Here is a 22584-nt window from a genome sequence, read left to right as displayed (position 1 = left end):
ACAGTATCTACTTAAACTCTTACTTGTTTTGCTGTGGTGGCAAACTTGGTGGAATAACCTAGGAAAAGTCCTAGCCAGCAAGCAACTACTTTAACTTTTTCTTTCCCATCAATTCTTTGTAACCCCTCTAGACCTAAGTTTACAGGTCCCTCAAAGCACCAATGCTTCTAAATCAAAAATGCTTCTCAGAGACTTCCAGTGCTCTCTGCTTTGTCTTCAAGATATATCATCCCTATACTTGGAGTAGAGGCAAGAGAATGGGGGGGTTAATAGGGTATACTGGGGTAAGTTGGGTATATGTAGTAAGTTGAGTAGATGTAGGATGGGTGATCAAATTATTATTGAGGAAATTACATTCGTGTCTCAGTAGATGGTTAATAATAATTTACTGATCTGAGTATAATGAACTGTGTTCATATGGGGGAAAAATGAGGGAAGTCTAACAGATAGGTTTATTAGCCCCTATACATATGGGAGTTAATACTAACCCTGGTATTTTATTGTTTGTGTTTTCTGATATAACTATATTTGAAAGTTGCTGTTTGTTTATTCATGCTTTTTAAGCTTATATTTCTGTTCTGAAGTTTTGCTTGGGAGGCACTAGGGTATTTTTTTTAAGGACCTGGAATCTAGTGAAGTCTAGTAAAGATGAAAAAGCTGGGCCAGCCCTTTGTAAATAGTGGCAAAGAAGACCCCAGTATGGGCACCTGTAGTAGTCAAACCCTTCATACCCTCCAGTAGATGTATCTATGTAAAAAAATACCACAGTGGTTTTAATCCCTTGTCAATTTCTATCTATTACTATCAGTTTGTACTATTCAGTTGGCACATTCTGCTTTATCAACATGGTTTTTAATGATTGACCTTTATTTATACTCGTAAACTGTGATGTAACCCTCAAACACTTGATTCATTTTCATTTGACTAGGGTGGTGGAGAAAATAACCTGAAGAGTCATAGTCGCACCAATAGTGGTATTAGTTCAACAAGTGGTGGAAGCACGGAGCCCACGACTCCCGATAGTGAGAGACCTGCTCAAGCTCTCTTAAGAGATTATGGTTAGTCGTGTTTCTTTTGAAATTCAAAGTTTAATAGAATGACTTTAATGCTTACATTTATAAAACAAAAACATTAAAAATTTTAATGTTCATGTTTTTTATGTACCTTAGTGTAGTAGAGAGGATGTCAGTCTTAAGCTAAGAAAAAGAAAACAAATCTTTTTAATTTAGCTGTATAGCTTTTGGGTAGTATATTAGATTTGGGGTAGTATATTAGATTTTATAATTGATGGTAATGGGTGATCAGGAAACATTTCTGAATTCTCTACTATGTGTGGTGGTAGAGAACCAAATAAGATGTGGGCTCTGCCTCAGAGCTCACAGTGTAGTGGCAGAGATGTCCAATAAGGCAGTTATTGCAGTGTGGCAAGGAGGGTGATGGGGGATGTATTAGATAGCAGCCCAGAGGAAAGCGTGTCTTCATGTTAAAACCTGTGTACCCCCTACTATAGCTCACTAGATTCATTAGCCCTGAAACATTTTTATTTTTTGTCCTGCCAACTAAAACATTTGCCAGCCAAGCATCCTATACAAGGTTGTCCCCTACCTTGGGCAGTTGTTTTATGGGTTCTGTGAGTTTGTGGGTACCTTTATGTTTTTCTGCACAAGTACTAACGGTGTATTGAATCTGTGAGCACTTATCCAACTAGATTGGAGTGATATCTAGATTCTTAGATGTGAGTTTAATTTTTTAATCATCTGGAGAGTTCATGAGCCATGTTCATGAGGTTCATGAGGCATGTCATGAGCCATGTTCGTGAGTTGATGAATTCATGAGGCATGTTTCTATGGTTTAAGTTTGCAACAAGTATCCTTGAACATGTCAGATATATAAAGCCATCATGTGGATATTTGACACATTTAAATATTATATTTGTGAAGAAGTTATTTAAATTATCTTATTCACTGTGTATGTAGATTTAGGCATTCTATAGGTTGAAAATTATTTTTCATGCTTTCTAAAACATCTTTAAGCTAAATAAATTTTTCAATACTAGCTGGGCACAGTGGCTCACGCCTGTGATCCCAGCACTTTGGGAGGCCAAGGTGGGCGGATCACCTGAGGTCAGGGATTCGAGACCAGCCTGTGAAACCCTATCTCTACTAAAAATACAAAAATTAGCTGGGGATGGTGGCAGGCAACTGTAATCCCAGTTACTCGGGAGGTCAGGGCAGGAGGCTCGCTTGAACCCGGGAGGCAGAGGTTGCCGTGAGCAGAGATTGCGCCACTGTATTCCAGCCTGGGCAACAGAGCAAGACTCCATCTCAAAACAAAACAAAACAAAAACAAAGAAAAAAAGAAATTTTTCATTACTGCATGTGTTCTAATATAAATGTTTTAAGTGATTATTGTTTGTTTTAGCATTTTGAACTGGTGTTAGTGAGCTCTGCTTGTAATGTCGTAAACTATTTTTTACTAAGAAATCCTGATTTGTGTTAGTGTCGCATGAGTGTCTCTCTTTAATGATCATTCCTTTTTCTGTTGTCACTGCCCTCTTTCTGATAGGATCGACAGGTATAATGTCCCTAAAGCTTCCTTTATAAATTCAGTTTAATTTGTCCTTATTTAATTTTTCCTAATTTCCTACTAGCTAACTAGTGATTGCTTTTAAATATAGATTGGAGCCCAAATAAAAATACGTGTGGCTTGGTTATTTAATTTTTTTAGAAGTATTAAAGTAATCCTGGAGAATTAAATGTTAAAGTGTGTTTGAAAAGGCATTGCATGTGAGTTTTGATGGCTTAAACCCTGTAAGTAATTTCAACAGATGCTTGCTTTAGAGTACTTCCCAGCATCTGAGGAGGCTGTAAAATTAGAATTCTTTCCTCTATAAAGTTTGAAGGAAATGATTGATAGCCTTTTCATCACTCTTTTTGAAAATGTACCTCTCTATGAGTTGATAATTTAGAAACTTTAAGATTTACGTTGTTATAAAAATGACACTGAAACTGCCAAATCCCACAGTTGTGTGAAAGTGCATGAACCAGGAGCTAGAAGCTGCTCTGGTCTAGCACATATGCCTGTGCACTGTGTAGTTGGGCTTGGCACTCAATCCAGTGGGGTGGGGAACATAGCACTGTGTGGGTGCCCGTCGTTCTCACTGTGGCTGCTGTGGTCTGTGCCTAGTGGATGCTGTGCTTCTCGTTACTAATGCTTAGTTGTTTTCCCTCCCTGTGGGATGTGGCATTGGGGTTATATCCTAGCTCTTAATACAGATTCAGCTGCTGGGCTCCTGATTCGCAGCATTCATCTCGTCACCCAAAGACTCAACTCCCAGTGGCGCCAAGACATGAGCATATCACTGGCAGCTTTAGAGCTCCTCTCTGGCCTTGCAAAGGTGAGGAAGACAGTCCTTTTATTTTAACCCAACAGCCTTGGGCCGTGGTTCTTTTTTCTGTATCTCTTGACCCCTTGTGTGGGTATTTTAGTGTTGCTCATACTCAAACATAGTTTATATCCAAAGTGTGCAAAGTTAAGCCTCCAAGTGATATTCTATGAAATGAACTTTACTTTTTAAAATAGATTCAAAGAGTATGAATGAGATTTTTACTGTTAAATTATAGGAAACATTTCAATACTTGTCATTTATTTGCATATGATAATAAAATACATATTGATTTTGTAAAAAATGGTTATCCTAATGTATACCATTTGGGATTACCTGTGGCTCTGCCATCCTCCATTATCAGAGATAAGTGAAAATTGGCTACACTTTTTTTTTTTTTTTTTTTTTTGAGACAGAGTCTTACTCTGTCGCCCAGGCTGTAGTGCAATAGTGCAAACTCAGCTCACTGCAGCCTCTGCTTCCAAGCAATTCCCCTGCCTCAGCCTCCTGACTAGCTGGGATTACAGGCATACGCCATCACAGCTAGCTAATTTTTGTACTTTTAGTAGAGATGGAGTTTCACCATGTTGGTCAGACTGATCTCGAACTTCTGACCTCAAGTGATCCACCCGCCTTAGCCTCCCAAAGTAATAGGATTACAGGTGTGAGCCACTGCACCCAGCCTTAGCTACACTTTTCAGATTTCTTTCACAGCCATTATTTCAGTTTTGTGGAAACTTAGAACTTGGTGGTCATTTGTGCTTTTCTAAGTGTATTCTTTCTTTTGAGATGAAATTTGTATAATATAAAATTAGCCATTTAAAAACAAACAATTCAGTGACTTGACACATTCACAGTGTTGAGCAACTTCTACTTATAGGTCTAAAATGTTTTTATCATCCCTAAAGGAAGCCCCATACCCATGAAGCAGTTTTGCTTCAGTCTACCCACCCCACTCCTCTGACAACCACCAGTCTGCATTTCGTCTCAATGGATCCACCTATTCTGGACATTTCATATAAATGGAATCATACAATGTGTGACCTTTTGTGTCTGGTTTCTTTCACTAAGCGTAATGTTTTCAAGTTTCATTTATGTTGTAGAATGTGTCACAACTGTATTCCCTTTTATGATTGGATAATATTTCATTGTGTGTATATACCCCAGTTTATCCGTTTATCAGTTGATGGACATTTGGGTTGTTTTAATCTTTAGGCTGTTGTCAGGTAGTGCTGCTGTGAACATGTATGTACATGTATTTGTTTGAATACCAGTTTTCAATTCTTTTGAATGTACACCTAGGAGCAGAATTACTGGGTCATACAGTAACCCTATGTTTAACTTTTTGAGGAACTGCCAAACTGTTTTTCATAGTGACTGAATCATTTTACATTCCCAATGTATGAGAGTTTCACTTTCTTTGCATTTTCTCTAACGTCTAAGTGTTTTCTTATCAGTAAGATGAGCAGGATTATCTTACATATAATATATAATTGAGGAAATATAGAAAATATTTTGTGAACAAAAAGTTGATGAACAGGTGCTACTGTCTGGGATGATACGGTTCAAATCCTCGTTTTTTAGTTGTGGGAATAGGTGTCAGAGGCTGTGACTTACCTAAGCCATAAGAAACAAAATAAGCGATAAAACCTAAGGTGTTCTTACCACCACTTAGAGTTTACCTCAAAGATCCTCCAGAATGGACATTGTAATTTTGCAAGAAGCACTTACTGGTACAGAAAATAAAAAAACAGCCATTTGTGAGACACACAGGACCGCACTGCTGTCTTTGAGAGCAAGGTACTGTTTCCTGTGACCTTTAGTACACTCAGTAGTAAGGAATAATTAGTCCTAGATGGAGCACTGCTCTGGACCTGCCTAACAATTCATAAAGGGCTAACACTTCCTGATTTCGTGATTTACTGTAAGGCTACAGTAAATCAAAACAGCCTGGTATTGGCATAGGGGTGGACAAATGGATTGGTGGAAGAAAATAGTATATCCATACATAAGTGGTCATCTGATTTTTGGTGCAAAGGTAATTCAAAGGAGAAAGGATAGTCTTTTCAACCAGAGGTACTATAAAACAATTGGATATTCATATACAAAAACCAAAAAATTTTGATTCATACCTTGCACTGTGAACAAAAATTAACTCAGACTGGCTGGGCACGGTGGTTCATGCCTATAATCCCAGCACTTTGGGAGGCTGAGGCAAGATGAGATCAGTCTGGGCAACATAGTGAGACTTTGTCTCTGTTACATAAATATATATGTATAAACTAAACTATAAAACTTCCAGAAGAAAACAGGAGAAAATCTTTGTGACCTTGGGATAGATTTCTTAGATGTTACGCTGTAGAAGAACAAACTGGTATGTTGGACTTCAAAATTTAAAACTGCTGTTCTTTAGTAAACACTGTTAAAAGAATGAGATGGCAAATCACAGGCTGGGAGGAAATGTTTACAAAGCATATATTTGATGAAAGATTTGTATTCAGATTACATAAAGAACTCTCAGAACTCAATAATAGCCTTTCCTTTTGGTGGTGCACAGCAGCAATATGGCAGTGAAAATTTCTAAGAAGAGGAAGTTTGATAGCATCTTAAGAAGTAAACTGAGTGAGTTCTTCACTCAGAAGCTTGCAGAAGGTGACTACTCTGGGGTTAAGGTCCAAGTTGTAACAACCAGGATAGAAATCACTACCTTAGCCTCCAGGATGCAGAATGTTCTTCGTGAAAAGAACCACCGGATCTGTGAATTGGCCAAGGTAGTTCAGAAGAGGTTGGCTTCCTTGAGGGCAGGTAAAGCTTTATGCTGAAAAGGTGGCCTAAAAGAATTCTCTATGCCATTGCCCAGACAGAGTCTGTACTGTAAACCACTATTAGGGTTTGCTGTGAGGAGAGCCTTCTGTAGTGTGCTATGGTTCATTATGGAGAGTGGGGCAAGGGCTGCGAGTTCATGGTGTCAGGGAAACTCTAAGGACAGAGAACTGAATCCATGAACTTTGTGTGTCATCTGATGATCCATAGCAGGGACCCTGTTAACTGCTACATTGATACCACCATCTACCATGTGCTGATAAGACAGGGTTTGCTGCGCGTCAGAGTGAAGCTCATACGTTCTGTGCCCAAGTGGTAAGATTGGCCTTAAGAATCCCTGCCTGACCACGTGAGCACTGTGGACCCTAAAAATGAGATACTATTCGCCATGCCCATCTCAGGACAGATTAGGAAGCCATGCTCTACCCAGCCCCAGCTGCGTAATAGGGTCTCCTTGGCAGCTGGATCTGGAGTCTGGATGTTGCCTTGTAAAGACTTTTAATAAAATCTTTTAAGAAGACAAAACACAACAACAAAAGCCCTTAATAATACAACAAACAACCCAATTAAAAATTGGGCAAAAGGTTTGAATAGATGTTTTATCAGAGACGATACACAGATGACAAATAAGCATATGAAAAAATACTCAATATCATTAATTATTAGGGAAATGCAGTTAAAACCATGATGAGATACCACTGCAAATCTCTTAGAATGGCTGAAGTATAAAAGACTGGCCATACCAAATGTTGGTGAGGATGTGGAGGAACTGTTGATGGGAATGTTAAATGGAACCACCATTTTGGAAAACAGCTTGGCTGTTCCTTAAAAAGGTAAGCATACACCTACATATGACCCAATAATTCCACTCCTAGGAGATAAGAGAACATATATCGATACAAATACCTTGTACATGAATTTTTATAGCAGCTGTAATTATAATATCCAGAAGCTGGAAATAACCCAATGTCCGTTCATAGGTAACTAGATAAATTGTGGTATATCCATGTAATGGACTACTATTCAGCAATATAAATGAATGAACAATTGATACACCCAAAAGTGTAGCTAAATCTGAAAATAATTATGCTGAGTGAAAGAAACCAGACCAAAAAAAGGTACATATTGTATGACTTTTAAATGATTTTATTTCTTTAAACTCTAGAAAATGCAAGCTAATCTATAGTGACAGCAGATCAGCAGTTGCTTAGGGAGAGGGGCAAAGAGGAGTAGGAGGAAGGATTACAAAGGTACATGAAGAGATTTGGAGGTGATAGATATATCCACTGTCGATTGTGGTGATAGTTCACAGGTGCATACTTATGTCAGAATTGACCAGTTGTATACTTAAAATATTGGGCAATTTACTGTATGACAGTTATGCCTCTGAGCAGCTGCACAGAACTTTCTGCAGAACCTAGAGCATCACTGTGAGGTTGGGTTAGGGGTTTAAAAATGTGCCCATGTTCTTTCAGTCTCTGGCGATGATGGACAGGTGTACCCAATGGGTTTGGGTTTTAGGGCATGAAAAACTATGCTAAAATGAAATACTGTTTCAGCACTTGAAAAATGCCACTATTTGGGGGGGAGTATTACAATACATCTGAAATAATCTGTTCCTATATATACATAATATAAAAAAGCAAGGCTTCCTGTAGTGTATCACATTGTCAAATAGGTCAAACTTCAGTGCAAATGCTTTGAAATTGGTACAGTAATTCCTGGCTGATTGTTTTTGTTCTCCAAATGAATATGCTTAGGTAAAGGTGATGGTTGACTCAGGAGACCGGAAGCGAGCCATCAGTTCTGTGTGCAGCTACATTGTGTATCAGTGTAGTCGGCCAGCTCCTTTTCACTCTAGGGATCTGCACTCCATGATAGTGGCAGCTTTTCAGTGTCTCTGTGTCTGGCTGACAGAGCACCCTGATATGCTTGATGAAAAGGTGAGTTTATTTTATTTTAAACCATTAAGTAAAAACAAAAATGTGTGCTAGCAAAATGCCTTTTGAAAGAGAATATCTAAATTTAAATACAGTATTGTACACTTTATAAACTGAAAATACTTGTTAGATTACAGTGAAACACTTGTCCTTTTGGGTACAACTTGAAAACTGTTCATTTTGCTTACATTTGGTTGCAAATTAAGTCATAGAGAAATTCTTTAGAAAGATGGGACCTTGACTAATTTATCTGAACTATCAAGACTGTTGTTTCTTGAAAGGATGGTAGCCTGGAGATAGCTAGTAGGCACTTCGGTCACCCTTCACCAAACAAAGAAGGGCAGATGATTGCCAGGCTGCAAACCTAGAGCACAGCTCGTCCTAAAGGTTGCTTCTATGGAAATATGTTACTCCATACTCATTTCTTCACTCTCAAGTGGACGCAGATAACTAGTCCACGTTCCCTACCATTGTTCCACGTAATGTCTTCCTTATAGGGAAGCAGGTGTTATAAGGAATTTACAGTGCAAATAAAAGGAGAGATCATTCGATATTTATGGAGACCTTTATGTAGTTTAAGGAATAATATTGTTGATTAAATCTTAGTCATTTTCATTATGGCTTCTGAAGTTATAATACCAGAAATTACCTAAAAATGTCAATGACAAGATTTCCTTTGGATATTAATAATATGTCTTAAACCATCCCCCTCACTTTGATAGCTAAGTCCAGAGATGCTGTCTGTCTCTCTGTGGTTACACTATCCCAGGCTTAACTGAATTATTATTTAATCTCTTTGGTTTGTGCTTTTGTGATTTACAGTCTTTGGTAATTTAACAAGAAAGTTGAATTGAATTTATTTATCTAACACTCTAAACACCAAAATTTAGTTCTTTAAAGAGAAATTGGGGGGTGGGGGTGTAAAGTTTATTGTATTACTATGAAGTTAATATATACTCATTAAAGAAATTAGCAAGAATCTGGAGCCCTTCCACCAAAACACAACCACTGCTAGCATGTGGATGGATTTCCTTGTCTTCTCATGAGAAAGATGTGTTACAAAAATTGATCTGCCTTTCCTGCTTTTAGGACTGCCTTAAGGAAGTACTGGAGATTGTGGAACTGGGTATCTCAGGAAGTAAGTCCAGGAACAGCGAGCAAGAGGTCAAGTACAAAGGAGATAAGGAGCCAAACCCTGCATCTATGAGGGTAAAGGATGCTGCTGAAGCCACCCTAACATGGTATGGAAGTGACCGCACAGGGATTGTGCCTAGGAACTAGGTGGGGTTAGCAGTGATCCATGTTGTTTCCTTTCCTTCCCGATTGTTCAGCATTGCGTTATGCAGCCCCTTTAGGATACTTTTTCTCCAGAAACAAAATGGAAAGAAAATCTATATATATTTTTTTACCTGTTTTTTAGACCAAAAGAAACTAGGAACTTGGGATTGAGAGTTTGAGTTCTTCTTTTTCTATACCATTTGATGTTAATTCAAGTCATACCGTGTTAGAGCTAGACTTACTGTACCCCCTCACTTTGATGCTAAGTCCAGAGATGATGTCTGTCTCTCTGTGGTTACACTATTAGATCTGCTTTACAGCTCAGTGGTCTGTATTCTCTGCTATACCATTTATATTATATAGTATAGGTTCATTCAACCAAGATTTATGAACTCTCCTAAGAACTGAGAATAGGGTCATAAAGATAAATCTGATTTAGTCACCATTATGTCTACCATCTTGTCTGGTAGGGAAGATAAAATATGAACACAAATAGCTATAATATTAGGTGGAAAATAAGTGCTCCAAGAGAAGAGGTATAAATAAAATGCTAGGGAGTTGGAAGGAAGAAATGAATACTTCCAGATAAGGGGAAGTCAGAGTAACATTCTTAGGGAAAATGACATTGGACCTGACTCTGAGAGGATGGGTCAAGTTTGAGCCACAAGCCAGAGTACAGGGTGGGTAAGAAGGCACCAAGACTGCTGTTTTGAGCATTTTGGTGTAGTAAAGGAGTAAAAACAGGGAGTTTGGTATCTTGAAAAAGAGTAGCAGAGAAAGTTGAGAGAGTTTATGTTTGGCTTGTAAGTGAGCATAGTGGAAAGAGGGAAGGAAGGCAGCTTAGCCACATTTGTGGACTGAATGAAACAGTGAAGATTAGGTGGAACCATAGTACACATGGAAAGATGAGGCTCATGAAAGGACATGTGCAGATGAAGGCTCAGAAAATGTAAAAGCAGAAAGGAGGAGTGGCAAGTCAGTCTGGGCTGGGGCATCTTGGTCTTAGTAAAGCAGGCAAAACCGCTTGAAAATGTGTGTGTAAGTCAGCCCTTACCAAGATCCCAGCATCTTCTACGAGTTTAGTGGCCTGTTGCTTACTTGGGACATGCACAATGAAGTTGGATTTGTTTCTGTTCCTGTGGGCTTAAGTCATTCAGTGAAGTTTTAGAAGAGTGCTTCCTGTCATTTAGTCCTGCTCACTATGCAAATACTGGACTTTCGGTGACTTTATGGAGGTTTGGCAAATAGCTAGAAAATAATATTAAAAAAATGTGAATACAGCTACTGAAACATGCGCTTATGCTGATGATGAATACTAGAAGTAATACAAGTTCAGAAAGAAGACCTTATGTGGGCCAGGGGAGCCTTAAAAGTGCCATAGGCCTGGGCACAGTGGCTCATGCCTGTAATCCCTGCACTTTGGGAGGCCGAGGAGGGCAGATCACAAGGTCAAGAGATTGAGACCATCCTGGCCAACATGGTGAAACCCCGCCTCTACTAAAAATACAAAAATTAGCTGGGCGTGGTAGTAGTCCCAGCTATTCAGGAGGCTGAGGCAGGAGAATCGCTTGAACCCAGGACACGGAGGTTGCAGTGAGCCAAGATCACACCGCTGTACTTCATCCTGATGACAGAGTGAGCTTCCATCTCAGAAAAAAAAAAAAAAAAAAAAAAGGTGTCATGGAACTAAAACTTGATGTATGTCTTGAAGAGTAAGAAGGATATGGAGAGAAAGGAGGGGACATTTCTCATTATGCAAAAATAAGCTTGCTCCATCCTAGCCTGGACGGGGTGTTCTATGAGTGCATGACTGGCAGTGAGGATTGCATATGTGCTCAGGGTGAGTAGAGTCTTGGGATGCTTCTTCTCAACCTCACCAGTAAGCTAGATGGCTTATCTGTTTCTCTTCAGCTGTCTTGTCTCTGCTAGCAACTCGACAAATGGTATCTCCAGTTTTCAGTCTTAACTGTCGTCATGAAACGTGTCCCTAACCAGATTTCTGTGTTCTCTCACAATTGCTGCTTTGTGTTAGTATCATTGCTGTTTGCCAGTTATGCAAACACAGAACTTTGGCTGTTTGTCTGATTTGTCTTTCTGTCATTCCCCATGTAAAGCCAGTGACTGAGTTAAACAGGTTTTATTTTTGTAAAGTATTTCCTCCATTCTCTCCAACCTGGATAGCATCCTAGTCCAGGCCCTCCTCACTTCTTGCCCAGTTGCCCTATTTTTGATCTCTTAGCCCTTCTTGTTCATCTTTTATTCTATTGCAAAACTCATCGTCCTTAAGCACAATTTTGATTCTACTGCTTGAATGATTGAAAACCTTGAGTAGATCTGTTTCCTTCTTTGTCTAAACTCCTCGATTTGGTTTTCAAGGGCACCATCTGATCTTTTCCACCACTGCTTTGCAGCTTGTCTCTTCTGCCATTGTCAGGCCTGACAGAGCACTGTGGCTATGAACTGGCTGTGCTTACACCTGTTTATGCTCTTCCCCTGGGTTTCAGGACCTCTTTTTTCTTCCTTTGGCTACATCTTCCACTGTTCAGTGCTTATAGCAAATCAGGCTACCTCCATGGGGCCTTTGGTTATTCCGCTTCTAAAGATGACTCTTTTCTGCACTTCTGTGCTCATTCTCTCTGACCCTAATGCACAGCGTGGAATTTTATACTGTCATGATTATACCTGGTTATGTGTGATGCGTGCTAGTGTTGTCTCCCCAGTCTTGGTAGAGAGCACGTTGGCCTCTTTGCCAACACAATGCTGAACACATAGTAGAAAATTATGGAGTACAGATTAGCTGGTTAGGTTTTTTTTCCCCTCTGTGTATACTAATACAAATTCAGGATTAGGGCTCTTGGAAGTCATTTCAACAGTCCCTTTTCCTGTCACCTTTAAGACATGTGTACCAAGTTATTTAGCCTCTAATTTGGAGATTTTCTAACCCCCAAGCTTGCCTATTTCATTTTGTTAAAGACTTGGTACTTTACATCGAGCTAAAATCTCTCCCACTTCTATGCATTGGTTCTGATTCATACTTTTGATCATTAAATCCTTTTTGTCCAGGCAGTAGCAGTATCCAAAAGCAGTCCTCATGTTCTCTCTGGTTCACTTCCGCCATTACCTTCAGTTTTTTTTTTTGTTTTGTTTTTGTTTGTTTGTTTGTTTTAAATATTACAAAGATTCAAGTACCTTTATCATCCTGGTTATTCTTAACTGGCATAGGTTTGACTATGCACCTCTTACAGGTGGTTTACAGAGTATAATACTCTATTATTATTATTTTTTTTCTTGAGACAGAGTCTCACCCTGTCATGCAGGCTGGAGTGCAATGTCATGATGTTGGCTCACTGCAACTGCTGCCTCCCAGAGTCAAGCAATTCTCCTGCCTCAGCTTCCCGAGTACCTGGGAGTACAGGGGCGTGCCACCACACCCTGGTGATTTTTGTATTTTTAGTGGAGACGGGATTTCACCATGTTGGCTAAGCTGGTCTCGAACTTCTGACCTCAGGTGATCCACCCGCCTCGGCGTCCCAAAGTGCTGGGATTATAGGTGTGAGCCACTTGCACCCAGCAGAGTACAATATTCTAGATATGTTTTAATGATCTTTAAACTCTGTATAATATTACGTTTTCATTAAAATGTACTCAGACTGCATTGCATTTTTGAGAACTTGGTGATTTGCATTAAGTCAACTAAAATCCTTGAGTTTTTTTTCACATGTTTACCTTTCATCTGTTTTTCTCATCCTGTACTTGTTTGGGAGTGTTTGAAAGTAATGCACAGAACTTTACATTTAAACCTGAAATTTCTTCATCTAAGATTTACCTCATTATTTTTAGTCTTTAAGATTCTTTTGGATCTCAACTGTTTCTATGGTATATTATCTCTGCAGCTCAGCTTTTGGTCAACTGCACATTTAATGAGCATACCCTGTGTGTTCTAAATACATTGATAAAAATATTGAACAGATGGACTCCCAAAGCACATTGTCAGAACATTTCCTTCAAGTCCACGGGGATTTTTAAATCTATCTACAAGTTCATGATATTATATGAAACAGCATTTCATATAATATGAAATGGGAGTAATAATGGTATATGGGAATAATAGTGGTAACTATGAGAATAGGATTGTTAGGATATTATGTGAATTGTTGTGATATGATATTATATCACATAATATTATAACAATTCCATCAGACAGGTACCATTATTATTCCCATTTTGTAATGAAGGAACTGTAGCACAGAAAGAAAGTATCTTGAAACAAAGATTTTATCTTGTGATTCTAATATCATCCACCCCTTCATATGCATCTCATTTGGAAAACCAGTATTCCACAACACATTTGTCATCTCAAATCTCAACTTGAATGGCCTCTCCTCTTTCACTCTAAGGTGTGAACCCAAAGATCTCTAACAATGGAAAGGAACATTGCTCAACAGATTATTTTTCTTCCATTTCCTCTCCTCCTAAAAGGAAGACTGCCTCAGAACTTCAGGGACCAGGAGAACTTGGCATTAGTTCAGGCCTCTAATGGTTTGCAGAAAATAGGAGAAACACCAGGAGATCAATAATGAGAAAATATGGCTTTTAAACACCAGGAGATCAATAATGAGAAAATATGGCTTTGGTTTTCTAAAATGGGATAGAGATGGTTGTCACAAAACATATGGAGCCAGGCGCGGTAGCTCATGCCTGTAATCCCTGCACTTTGGGAGAGTGAGGCGGACGGATCACGAGGTCAGGAGATCGAGACCATCTTAGCTAACACGGTGAAACCCCGCCTCTACTAAAATACAAAAAACTAGCCGGGCGTGGTGGCGGGCGCCTGTAGTCCCAGCTACTCGGGAGGCTGAGGCAGGAGAATAGCATGAACCCAGGGCGGAGCTTGCAGTGAGCCAAGATCGCACCACTGCACTCCAGCCTGGGTGACAGAGCGAGACTGCCTCAAAAAAAAAAAAAAAAAAAAAGCATGTGGAATATGAGCTTGCTGTATTCCATGCAAGATTCTAAGATGTCAAATCAAATAGGTTGCCTGTAAGGGAGTAGGTCACTGAGATCAAATTATACCAGCTTAACCGTATTTTCTCTTCTGGATATGGACCAGACTGGAAAGGCAGATTAAATGTCTCTGAAATAGACATACAAATATGCATCTGGGGTAAAGGGCTTTTTAATCTTGGAGGGGAGAGTCTGGACAGTATGCCATGGCATTCACTACAAGGAGTAAATCTGACCTGTCGAGAAGCATGGCTGTGGTCCATTAAAATTCAGAAGAGTGAAAGGGGACACATTGATGCACAAGGTAAACTGAAGATTTTGCTTTGGGAATTAACTGTTATCTTTTCCATTCTCCGTAGCATTATGCAGTTGCTCGGCGCATTTCCTTCACCTAGTGGTCCTGCCTCTCCTTGTAGTCTTGTGAATGAGACCACTTTGATTAAATACTCCAGGCTGCCAACCATAAACAAGCATAGTTTCCGGTACTTTGTCTTGGATAACAGTGTCATCCTGGCAATGCTGGAACAACCTCTTGGAAATGAGCAGAGTAAGTTTTAGTACTTTGAGCCTTCTCTACTGCTTAATCAGTGTTACCAGTACCATGAAGCTGTTTCCAGGATCTGGGAAGGACAGCCTACAGATTCAAAGTAGGTCAGAAAGACTTCTAGCTGTGGGACGATAGCACCTGAAAAATAGGAGGCCAAAAAATAGAATATACATATTAGATAGAGTCTTTTAAAGGCTCTTGATGTGCATCTGAACTAGCTCTGTAGTTTTATAGAAGGTGATGTTTTAGTGGGATCGATTGTGTTGTTTATCTTTGTCACTTTTTCTTCCCCTTTAAACTTTGGATCCTGCCCCTCTGCTCCCCTCCCTCTCACTCCTCATGTTCTATATCAATTGTTGGTGCCACCTACATAGGCTAGAAATTTGAGGAGTTATCTTTACCTGCTCCTTCCTGTTACTCACTTATGTAATTAGTTTCTAAGTTTCCATCTTCCCAGGGACCCTTGGATCTTTCCTTTCCTCTGTATTTTCCCGATACATCCAAGTGCAGGTCCTTAATATTTCTCACCTAGATTATTACAGTTGTTTCCTACCTACTGTGATTCCTCCAACCCCCAAACCCCTTGCCAGTTCTAACATGTGTTTTCCCTACTTCCATCCTACTTGCTGCCACCATGGTATTCATCCTCAACTACAAATGACCATGCAGTGCCCTACTGAAAACCCTGCAGTGATTTTCCATCAACACAACATGCACTGTTTTCCTCCTTTCCCTCCCCCTCAGTTATAAGCCATCTCACAATATGTGATAAAAACTGCGACCCAAACTATCCACAAGTACATTTTTTTTTTTTTTCTGATGATAATTGGCATCAGCCAGTATGTAAAAGAAGCATGTTCTCAGACCCTTGTTGCTGGGAAGGGGAAGGAGAGTGAAGGTTACAGAATATGTGGGTATAACGTGACCCATGGAATCACTTGGTACACAATTCCCTTAGTTATGAGTGAAAAACTCAGGCTCACAGAGGGTGTATGACTTGCCCAGGGTTACTTGGGACTAGAGCCCAGATTTTCTAAACCCTGTATTGTCCCTTTCTGTTATTGTTGTTGTGCAGTGATAGGACTTGCTCAGTGATTAAAGATTTGCCTTCTTGCCTTTGTAAAGGTGAAGAGTCCTGTGCTAATTTTGTTGATTATATGAGTAGGAGCTCATAAATCCATAAAGTGAAAGTGAGACATTTCCCTGTAGTTTGAGATGAAAAGAATACCATCATAACCTTCTGTTGTGTTGTGGTGAGATGCCGTGACATTAATATCAAATAGAATGGTGCGTTTTATTACTGCCTAACTTCAGAAGTGCTACTCCCAAGTCTTTTCTACAGGCATTTCATCCTTTTCTACCCTAGACCTGGAGCTTGCTTGAGTTTCTTTCCTAGCCTGTGCCTATTCATGATTCCTCCAGCCTCCTACTCCCAAGCCATCTGCTGAGGAGTCTGCAAAATCCCAGTGTCCCCTTCAGCCTTCCTGGCCTTTTTCCAGCTTTTTAAAGACTCTCCTACTTTCATTCCAAATAATTTCATTGCATAGGAAGTTTACCAAAAATATAAGCAGTTGGAATTGTATAGATTTACAAGGACATTTTAGTAGTTTATTGTAATAATAAGAAATTATAGAGAAATTTGAAGACATTTGACTCCCACACCTGAGACGGAAGAATAAAAAGAAGGATCTGGGTCACTCAGGAAGTCCATTCTGAGTGTTTTTTAACCCCCACCATGCCCCTGAACTACTGCTGAGATGGAACAGTGTCTGCCTATGGTGGGCAGTGGTACACAAAGGCATGGGCAAATATAACACTAACACTGCAAACATCCAGTCTATCTTTCTGCACTTGAAGTGTTCCCAACATTGGGAGGTTAAGAGTATTTACTGGGACAGTGTTTCCCACAAATGTGTACATGTATCACTGGAGGTATGTGAGATGATCTTAGTTGATATATTAGTGAACATAATTTTATGTTTTTTTAAGCATATGCTTTAAAATTATATAATTAGCATGCCAAAATTCATGATTTTCCATTTAGAGATGCACAGTAGTGGTTGATGTAAAGTAATAGTACTTAGAGTACATGGGTATGGCAGAAACCACAGAGGTGGTACACAAAAGATCAAAGCTTAGGAAACACTGTTGGGCCTTTGATTGTGAGAAGCTCTGCAATTGATAACAAGTTTATTTTAAATGGTTGTTGTCTGAAATTAAAACTTTTATATACATATTTTATTCTAGATGATTTTTTCCCCTCTGTCACTGTGCTGGTCCGGGGGATGTCTGGAAGACTTGCTTGGGCACAACAGCTTTGTCTTTTACCCAGAGGAGCAAAAGCAAATCAGAAGGTATTCATCAGAAGTTACAGGGAAGTGTGTGTGTGTTTTGTAATTTAAAGGTTAGATAACATTCCAACAGAAAACACAGATCAAATAAATATTTTTGATCCCTAGCCAGATTCTCAGTCAGTGGGTTCATATCAGAATCATCTAGGAACCTAGAATTCCAGATCTACTCAATTACTCTTTAAAGACATCTTCAAGGCAGGTGTCTTTTCAAAAAGCTTTGCAGGTCATTCTGGCATCTACTTAGGAGTAATTACTGTTCTGGACAATGGCCCCAGTTTTTTTCCATGTAATTTTACATATAATAAAAGTCAGGTATATACCATATGTGAAAAAAATTTGGCGGGACTTCTGATGTGTCCAGCAACAGGACTTAGTTTCACATTGTTTTACATGATTTGTTCTTATATAGTAATTGGTAATATAGTGTATACTTTTTTTTTTTTAAAAAAGAGTCAGCGTCTTGTTTGTTGCCCAGGCTGGAGTGCAGTGGTGTAATCATGGCTCACTGCAGCCTAAACTCCTGGGCTCCAGTGATCCTCTTGCCTCAACCTCCTGAGTAGCTGAGACTATAGGCACATGCCATTGCACCCAGCGCATTTTTAAAATTTTTTGTAGAGACGAGGTCTTGCTTTGTTGCCCAGGCTGATCCCAAACTCCTGTCTTCAAGTGATCTTTCCACCTCAGCTTCCCAAAGTGTTAGGATTACAGATGTGAGCTGTCACACCCAGCCTAATTAAAAAAAAAAATATATATATATATATATATATATACACACACACACACACACACACACACACATATATGCTGTGTATAATTTAATGAAATCTTTTGGGGTGCAGTTTATTTTATTACATTTGTAATTATGTGAATAATACTTGAAAAGTTGGAAAATTCAGATAACGAAGAAATTTTAAATCACCTTTACTCACTACACAGAGGAATATAACCACTGCTAATATTTTACTGGATTTCCTTCCCATTTTTTTCTTTTCATAAACAATAACACTTGAATAGAATTTGAGTAATTTTGTGTACTGCTCTTTTCACTTATAACATTGTAAGCTTTTACTTCTGCTACTAAAAATTTTAAATATGACTTAATATTTCACCAGCATTTAAGAGACACCACAAAATTGGAGCATGTGCCTAAAATCATTTAATATCTTAGATGTCTCTGTTAGATGAGATGTGTTTTTCACCCAGTAAGGAACACTTGTCTATTTTTTCTTGGGGGTACAGATCACATTCTGTCAACAACTCTGTAATTTAATAAGTTAGCATTGAAGACTGAAGAGGAAGGGGACCAGGAAAGGAGCTAAAATTTGTTTAGGGTTCACCATGTATATATTAAAGCATGGATTTGGAGCTATGAAGACCTAGATTTGGTACCCATACTCTCAAGCCATATTAAGGTTCTTGTTAAAATCACTTTCTAGAGATGCCCAGTGAAGCGAAACTTGTCTTTAATTATATGGAATGATGTGAGAGCCCCTGGGGAAGAAAGTTTGAGTCTTAAAGCTCCAAAATGCTTTACCCACTGGATTACCGCTGAATGTGGGAGATTCGGGCCTGCAGCAGTAGAGGTCCACAGCCCATTTGTCAGTCATGAGATCTATAAGAAGTCGGTGAATATTTTTAGAAAAATAGAGTACATAGGGGCACAGGCTACTTCCCTTTACTGTTATCTGTAGCGTTTGCAGGTTCTGGGTGAGTTTTTGTGACATGTAATCCTAGGGAAACACAGCCATCTAAGAGACCAGGGAAATCCATGTCATTACAGATGGGTGTTGGACCCTATATAATAAACAAAATGTTACTTGTTTTAACAGCTTTTTGTGCCTGAACCTCGCCCAGTTCCTAAAAATGATGTTGGATTTAAATATTCTGTGAAACATCGGCCATTTCCTGAAGAGGTGGATAAGATTCCTTTTGTGAAAGCAGATCTCAGCATTCCAGATTTGCATGAAATAGTCACTGAAGAAGTAAGTACATTATTTTTAGCTGTCGTCAAGGGGACGAATAGAAACATTCTTACAACTTCCATGGTCAAGCCGATGCTTTTAGTGTTGTTGGAGATGATTTATAAGATGACATGGGTCTCCATCATCCAGGAGGTTGCCATGTTTAAGACGAATATAGATTGTGGCTGATCGAAAGGAACTGCACATCTCTTAGAGCTGTCACTGGGCTGCCTGGCTGTTCATGGTAGGTTTCAGTAGTGTAGTGACATGATCAGACTCTGTTAGTAGAGTTATTTGGAGAAGGAAGACCAGTTCAGAGACTATTATGACAATCCAAGTCCTTATAAGAAAGGAAGGACTATTTCACTGATATGGAAGTTTAATATATAAAATGTATTGTGGAGGCAGATCCAAGCAGTCTTGAATTGATGAGGGAAGGAAAAGAACCAAAGAATTTTAGATTTTGAGCTTGAGTGACAAATATCAGTGCCATTTACAGAAATATAGACATTAGGAAGAGGATAGGTTTGAGAAGATGGGGAAAATGTATTTGGCTTTAGATTAATTTAGAGAGTTAATTAAGATAACTGGCTCCTAGGTCAAGGGAGAAGAATTTTAAGAAGTCGGGGACAGAAGTATATCAGGACATGAGAGAACAGAAGAGCAGGAATGGAGGAAGAGCTACACTAGCCAGTGCTGGAGAGACCAGGGAGAAGAAAGAATAGAAAAAGTTCCCTGGATTTTGGCATGAAATTTAGGTGACCTTTGAGAACAGGTGTGTACAGTAGAAGGGAGAGTTCAAAGGGCTGGGGAGTGAATGTATTGAGGAAGAGGCAGTGAATAGAAACCACACTGTTAACAGTAAAGGGAAGGGTACAGAATGGGTAATATTATATAAGGAAATGGCCTCATTAAGGAAAGAAAAGACTAGTTTTTTTTGTTGTTTTTTGTTTTTTTTTTTTTGAGATGGAGTTTTGCTCTTGTTGCCCAGACTGGAGTGCAGTTGTGCATTCTCAGCTCACTGCAATCTCTGCCTCCCGGGTTCAAGTGATTGTCTTGCCTCAGCCTCCTGAGTAGCTGTGATTACAGGTGCATGCCACCACATCCAGCCAATTTTTGTATTTTTAGTAGAGACGGGGTTTCACCATTTGGCCAAGCCGGTCTCGAGCTCCTGACCTCAGGTGATCCACCTGCCTTTGCCTCCCAAAATGCTGGGAATTACAGGCGTGAGCCATCGCACCCGGCCAGAAAAGGCTAATTTTTAAGTATTTTTTTACATTCAAGGATGTGAGGATTATGAACATGCTTATAGATTGAAGGAAGAAACCAGGAGAGAGGGGTCTGGCTAACATTGTAAGATGGGCATTGGGACTTACAAGTAATAGATGCAGTAGGGTCAAGAGTGTAGTCTAGAAAAGAGATACTTCTAAGACAGAAGGAGAGAGTAGGTGAAGGTTCAGAGACATTTAGAGAGGAAAGGAGAGAAATTGAAGAAGTTTATGAAAATTTTAATCCTGGTTCTTGGCAATGTAATAGGGGATCCAAGACAGTTCTTAAAAATTGCCAGGCAGTCCAGCTGAGGATTAAGTAGCATTATCTACAGTGAAGTTATTTAACTCACTCTGCTGACTTTCTTCAAAAGTCCTTAGGATCTGGAAGCATAAGAATTTGACTGGTGTGGAGATTGACAGGTGTGGAAATTTGGAAGGAGAAGGTTCAACACAGCCGTTTAATGTGCTTAAGGAGAAGGTATTTAGCTGTTAGATGTGGGGGCTTCAGCTTAGTTGGGAAGCAGATAAAGCCAGAAGGATGCTAATGGAGTGGGAAAGCAGGGGGAGGGGTTGAGTGCCCCACAGCAAAAGTAGAGCACGAGCTCAGGGAAGTGAAGGGATAGGAGCTGCACAAGGGGCTTATGATTGGAGAGGGAATTTCAGACTTACAGCCCTGGAAAGCAGGGCACATCTCAGGTTCAAGTTTGTTTTCATGGATGGCCAAAGTTGTGAAGGTTGAGGAGCTTGTAGAATCCTGAGCCAGGTTGTTAGAAGGATTGTCACTCACCAGGGGATGGAATTTTAAACAAGGATTGATCAGAAGAAAAGGTGGGAGGAGTTTCTAAGAGTACAGTCATGTCATCCATATGGATGAGGAATTCCAAACACAGGGAGCACGTCAGGGTAAAGATGGACAGTGATCTGGAAGCAAGGGGTGAGAGTGACAACTCTATCGCCTTTCTTGCCTATTTGAAGGGAACCAGAGACTGAATGTTTTCATTTACAGTGAGAACATGAAGAAGCAATTGTTGAAGGTATAGGGAAGTTTTTTTGGTGTTTGTTTTAACCTTGAACCATGTTTGTTTAATGGCATACTCTGTATTGAACTGAATCAGTGTTGATCGTTGAAAAGTATCTTCATTTTCTTTGTTGCTTGTAGCTTTATTTTCATTTTAAAATTAAGATTGACTTAGCCAGGTATAGTGGGACTCATGCCTGTAATCCCAGCACTTTGGGAACCTAAGGCAGGAGGATCACTTGAGCCCAGGAGTTCAAGACCAGCTTGGTCAACATAGAGAGACCTCAGTCTCAAAAAAAAAAAAAAAAAAAAATTAAGATTGGCCTTATTAGTTTCAAAACATTTTCAAAAAATGAAATATTTGGTTTATTTCAGTTAGAAGAGAGACATGAAAAATTAAGGAGTGGCATGGCCCAGCAGATTGCTTATGAAATACACCTTGAGCAACAGAGTGAGGAGGAATTGCAGAAGAGAAGCTTTCCTGACCCAGTTACGGATTGCAAGCCCCCACCTCCTGCCCAGGAATTCCAAACAGCCCGCCTTTTCCTCTCACACTTTGGATTTTTGTCCTTAGAAGCATTGAAGGTAATTTTCATGAACTTTTATGAATAAATATATTCACAAGTTAACAATCAGCTGACAATAGCTAAAATATTTTTATGAGGATATAAGCAAATTAAAAAAAAAAAAACAGGTTAAAATTTTACCTTGCATACAAATAAATGAAATTCTGTGCTGCTGTAGGTTCTAGTTTGTGCTCCAGGACAGGTCACCCCATGAATGCATTCAGAGTTCTGAGTCTGAGGGGACTGGTTTGATAATACACCTAACTCTGAATTTTCCTAGATAACGCAGTACCCATGTTAATGAAATCTATAGATAATTAGAAAAAGAATGTTAAAAATCTTCCCCTACTAAGCATTATTACTAAAAATATAAACTACAATTAGCTTTGCTCTTTCATGCCACTTTTAGAAAAGAATGAAGTTAATACTGTAGTATT

The 22584-nt window shown here is 39.3% G+C and overlaps 1 protein-coding gene across 2 annotated transcripts in view; it reads left to right on the top strand.

Moving 5' to 3' along the window:
* RALGAPB (Ral GTPase activating protein non-catalytic beta subunit) overlaps positions 1–22584 on the top strand; it is a 108685-nt gene that overhangs the window by 61480 nt on the left and 24621 nt on the right. The window contains exons 15-23 of one of the 2 annotated variants that reach the window (XM_025399237.1): positions 929–1058; positions 2566–2574; positions 3264–3397; positions 7969–8151; positions 9238–9389; positions 14790–14977; positions 17225–17331; positions 19161–19313; positions 21957–22166. In XM_025399237.1, coding sequence (XP_025255022.1) covers positions 929–1058; positions 2566–2574; positions 3264–3397; positions 7969–8151; positions 9238–9389; positions 14790–14977; positions 17225–17331; positions 19161–19313; positions 21957–22166 — 1266 coding nt within the window. The remainder of the gene's footprint in view (positions 1–928; positions 1059–2565; positions 2575–3263; positions 3398–7968; positions 8152–9237; positions 9390–14789; positions 14978–17224; positions 17332–19160; positions 19314–21956; positions 22167–22584) is intronic. The other variant, XM_025399238.1, reaches the window with a different exon arrangement.

The sequence above is a fragment of the Theropithecus gelada genome, chromosome 10, assembly GCF_003255815.1.
Source record: "Theropithecus gelada isolate Dixy chromosome 10, Tgel_1.0, whole genome shotgun sequence".
Classification (NCBI taxonomy): Eukaryota; Metazoa; Chordata; class Mammalia; order Primates; family Cercopithecidae; genus Theropithecus; species Theropithecus gelada.
The sequence above is the reverse complement of the archived record's forward strand: the minus strand, read 5'-3'. Positions and strand labels throughout refer to the sequence as shown.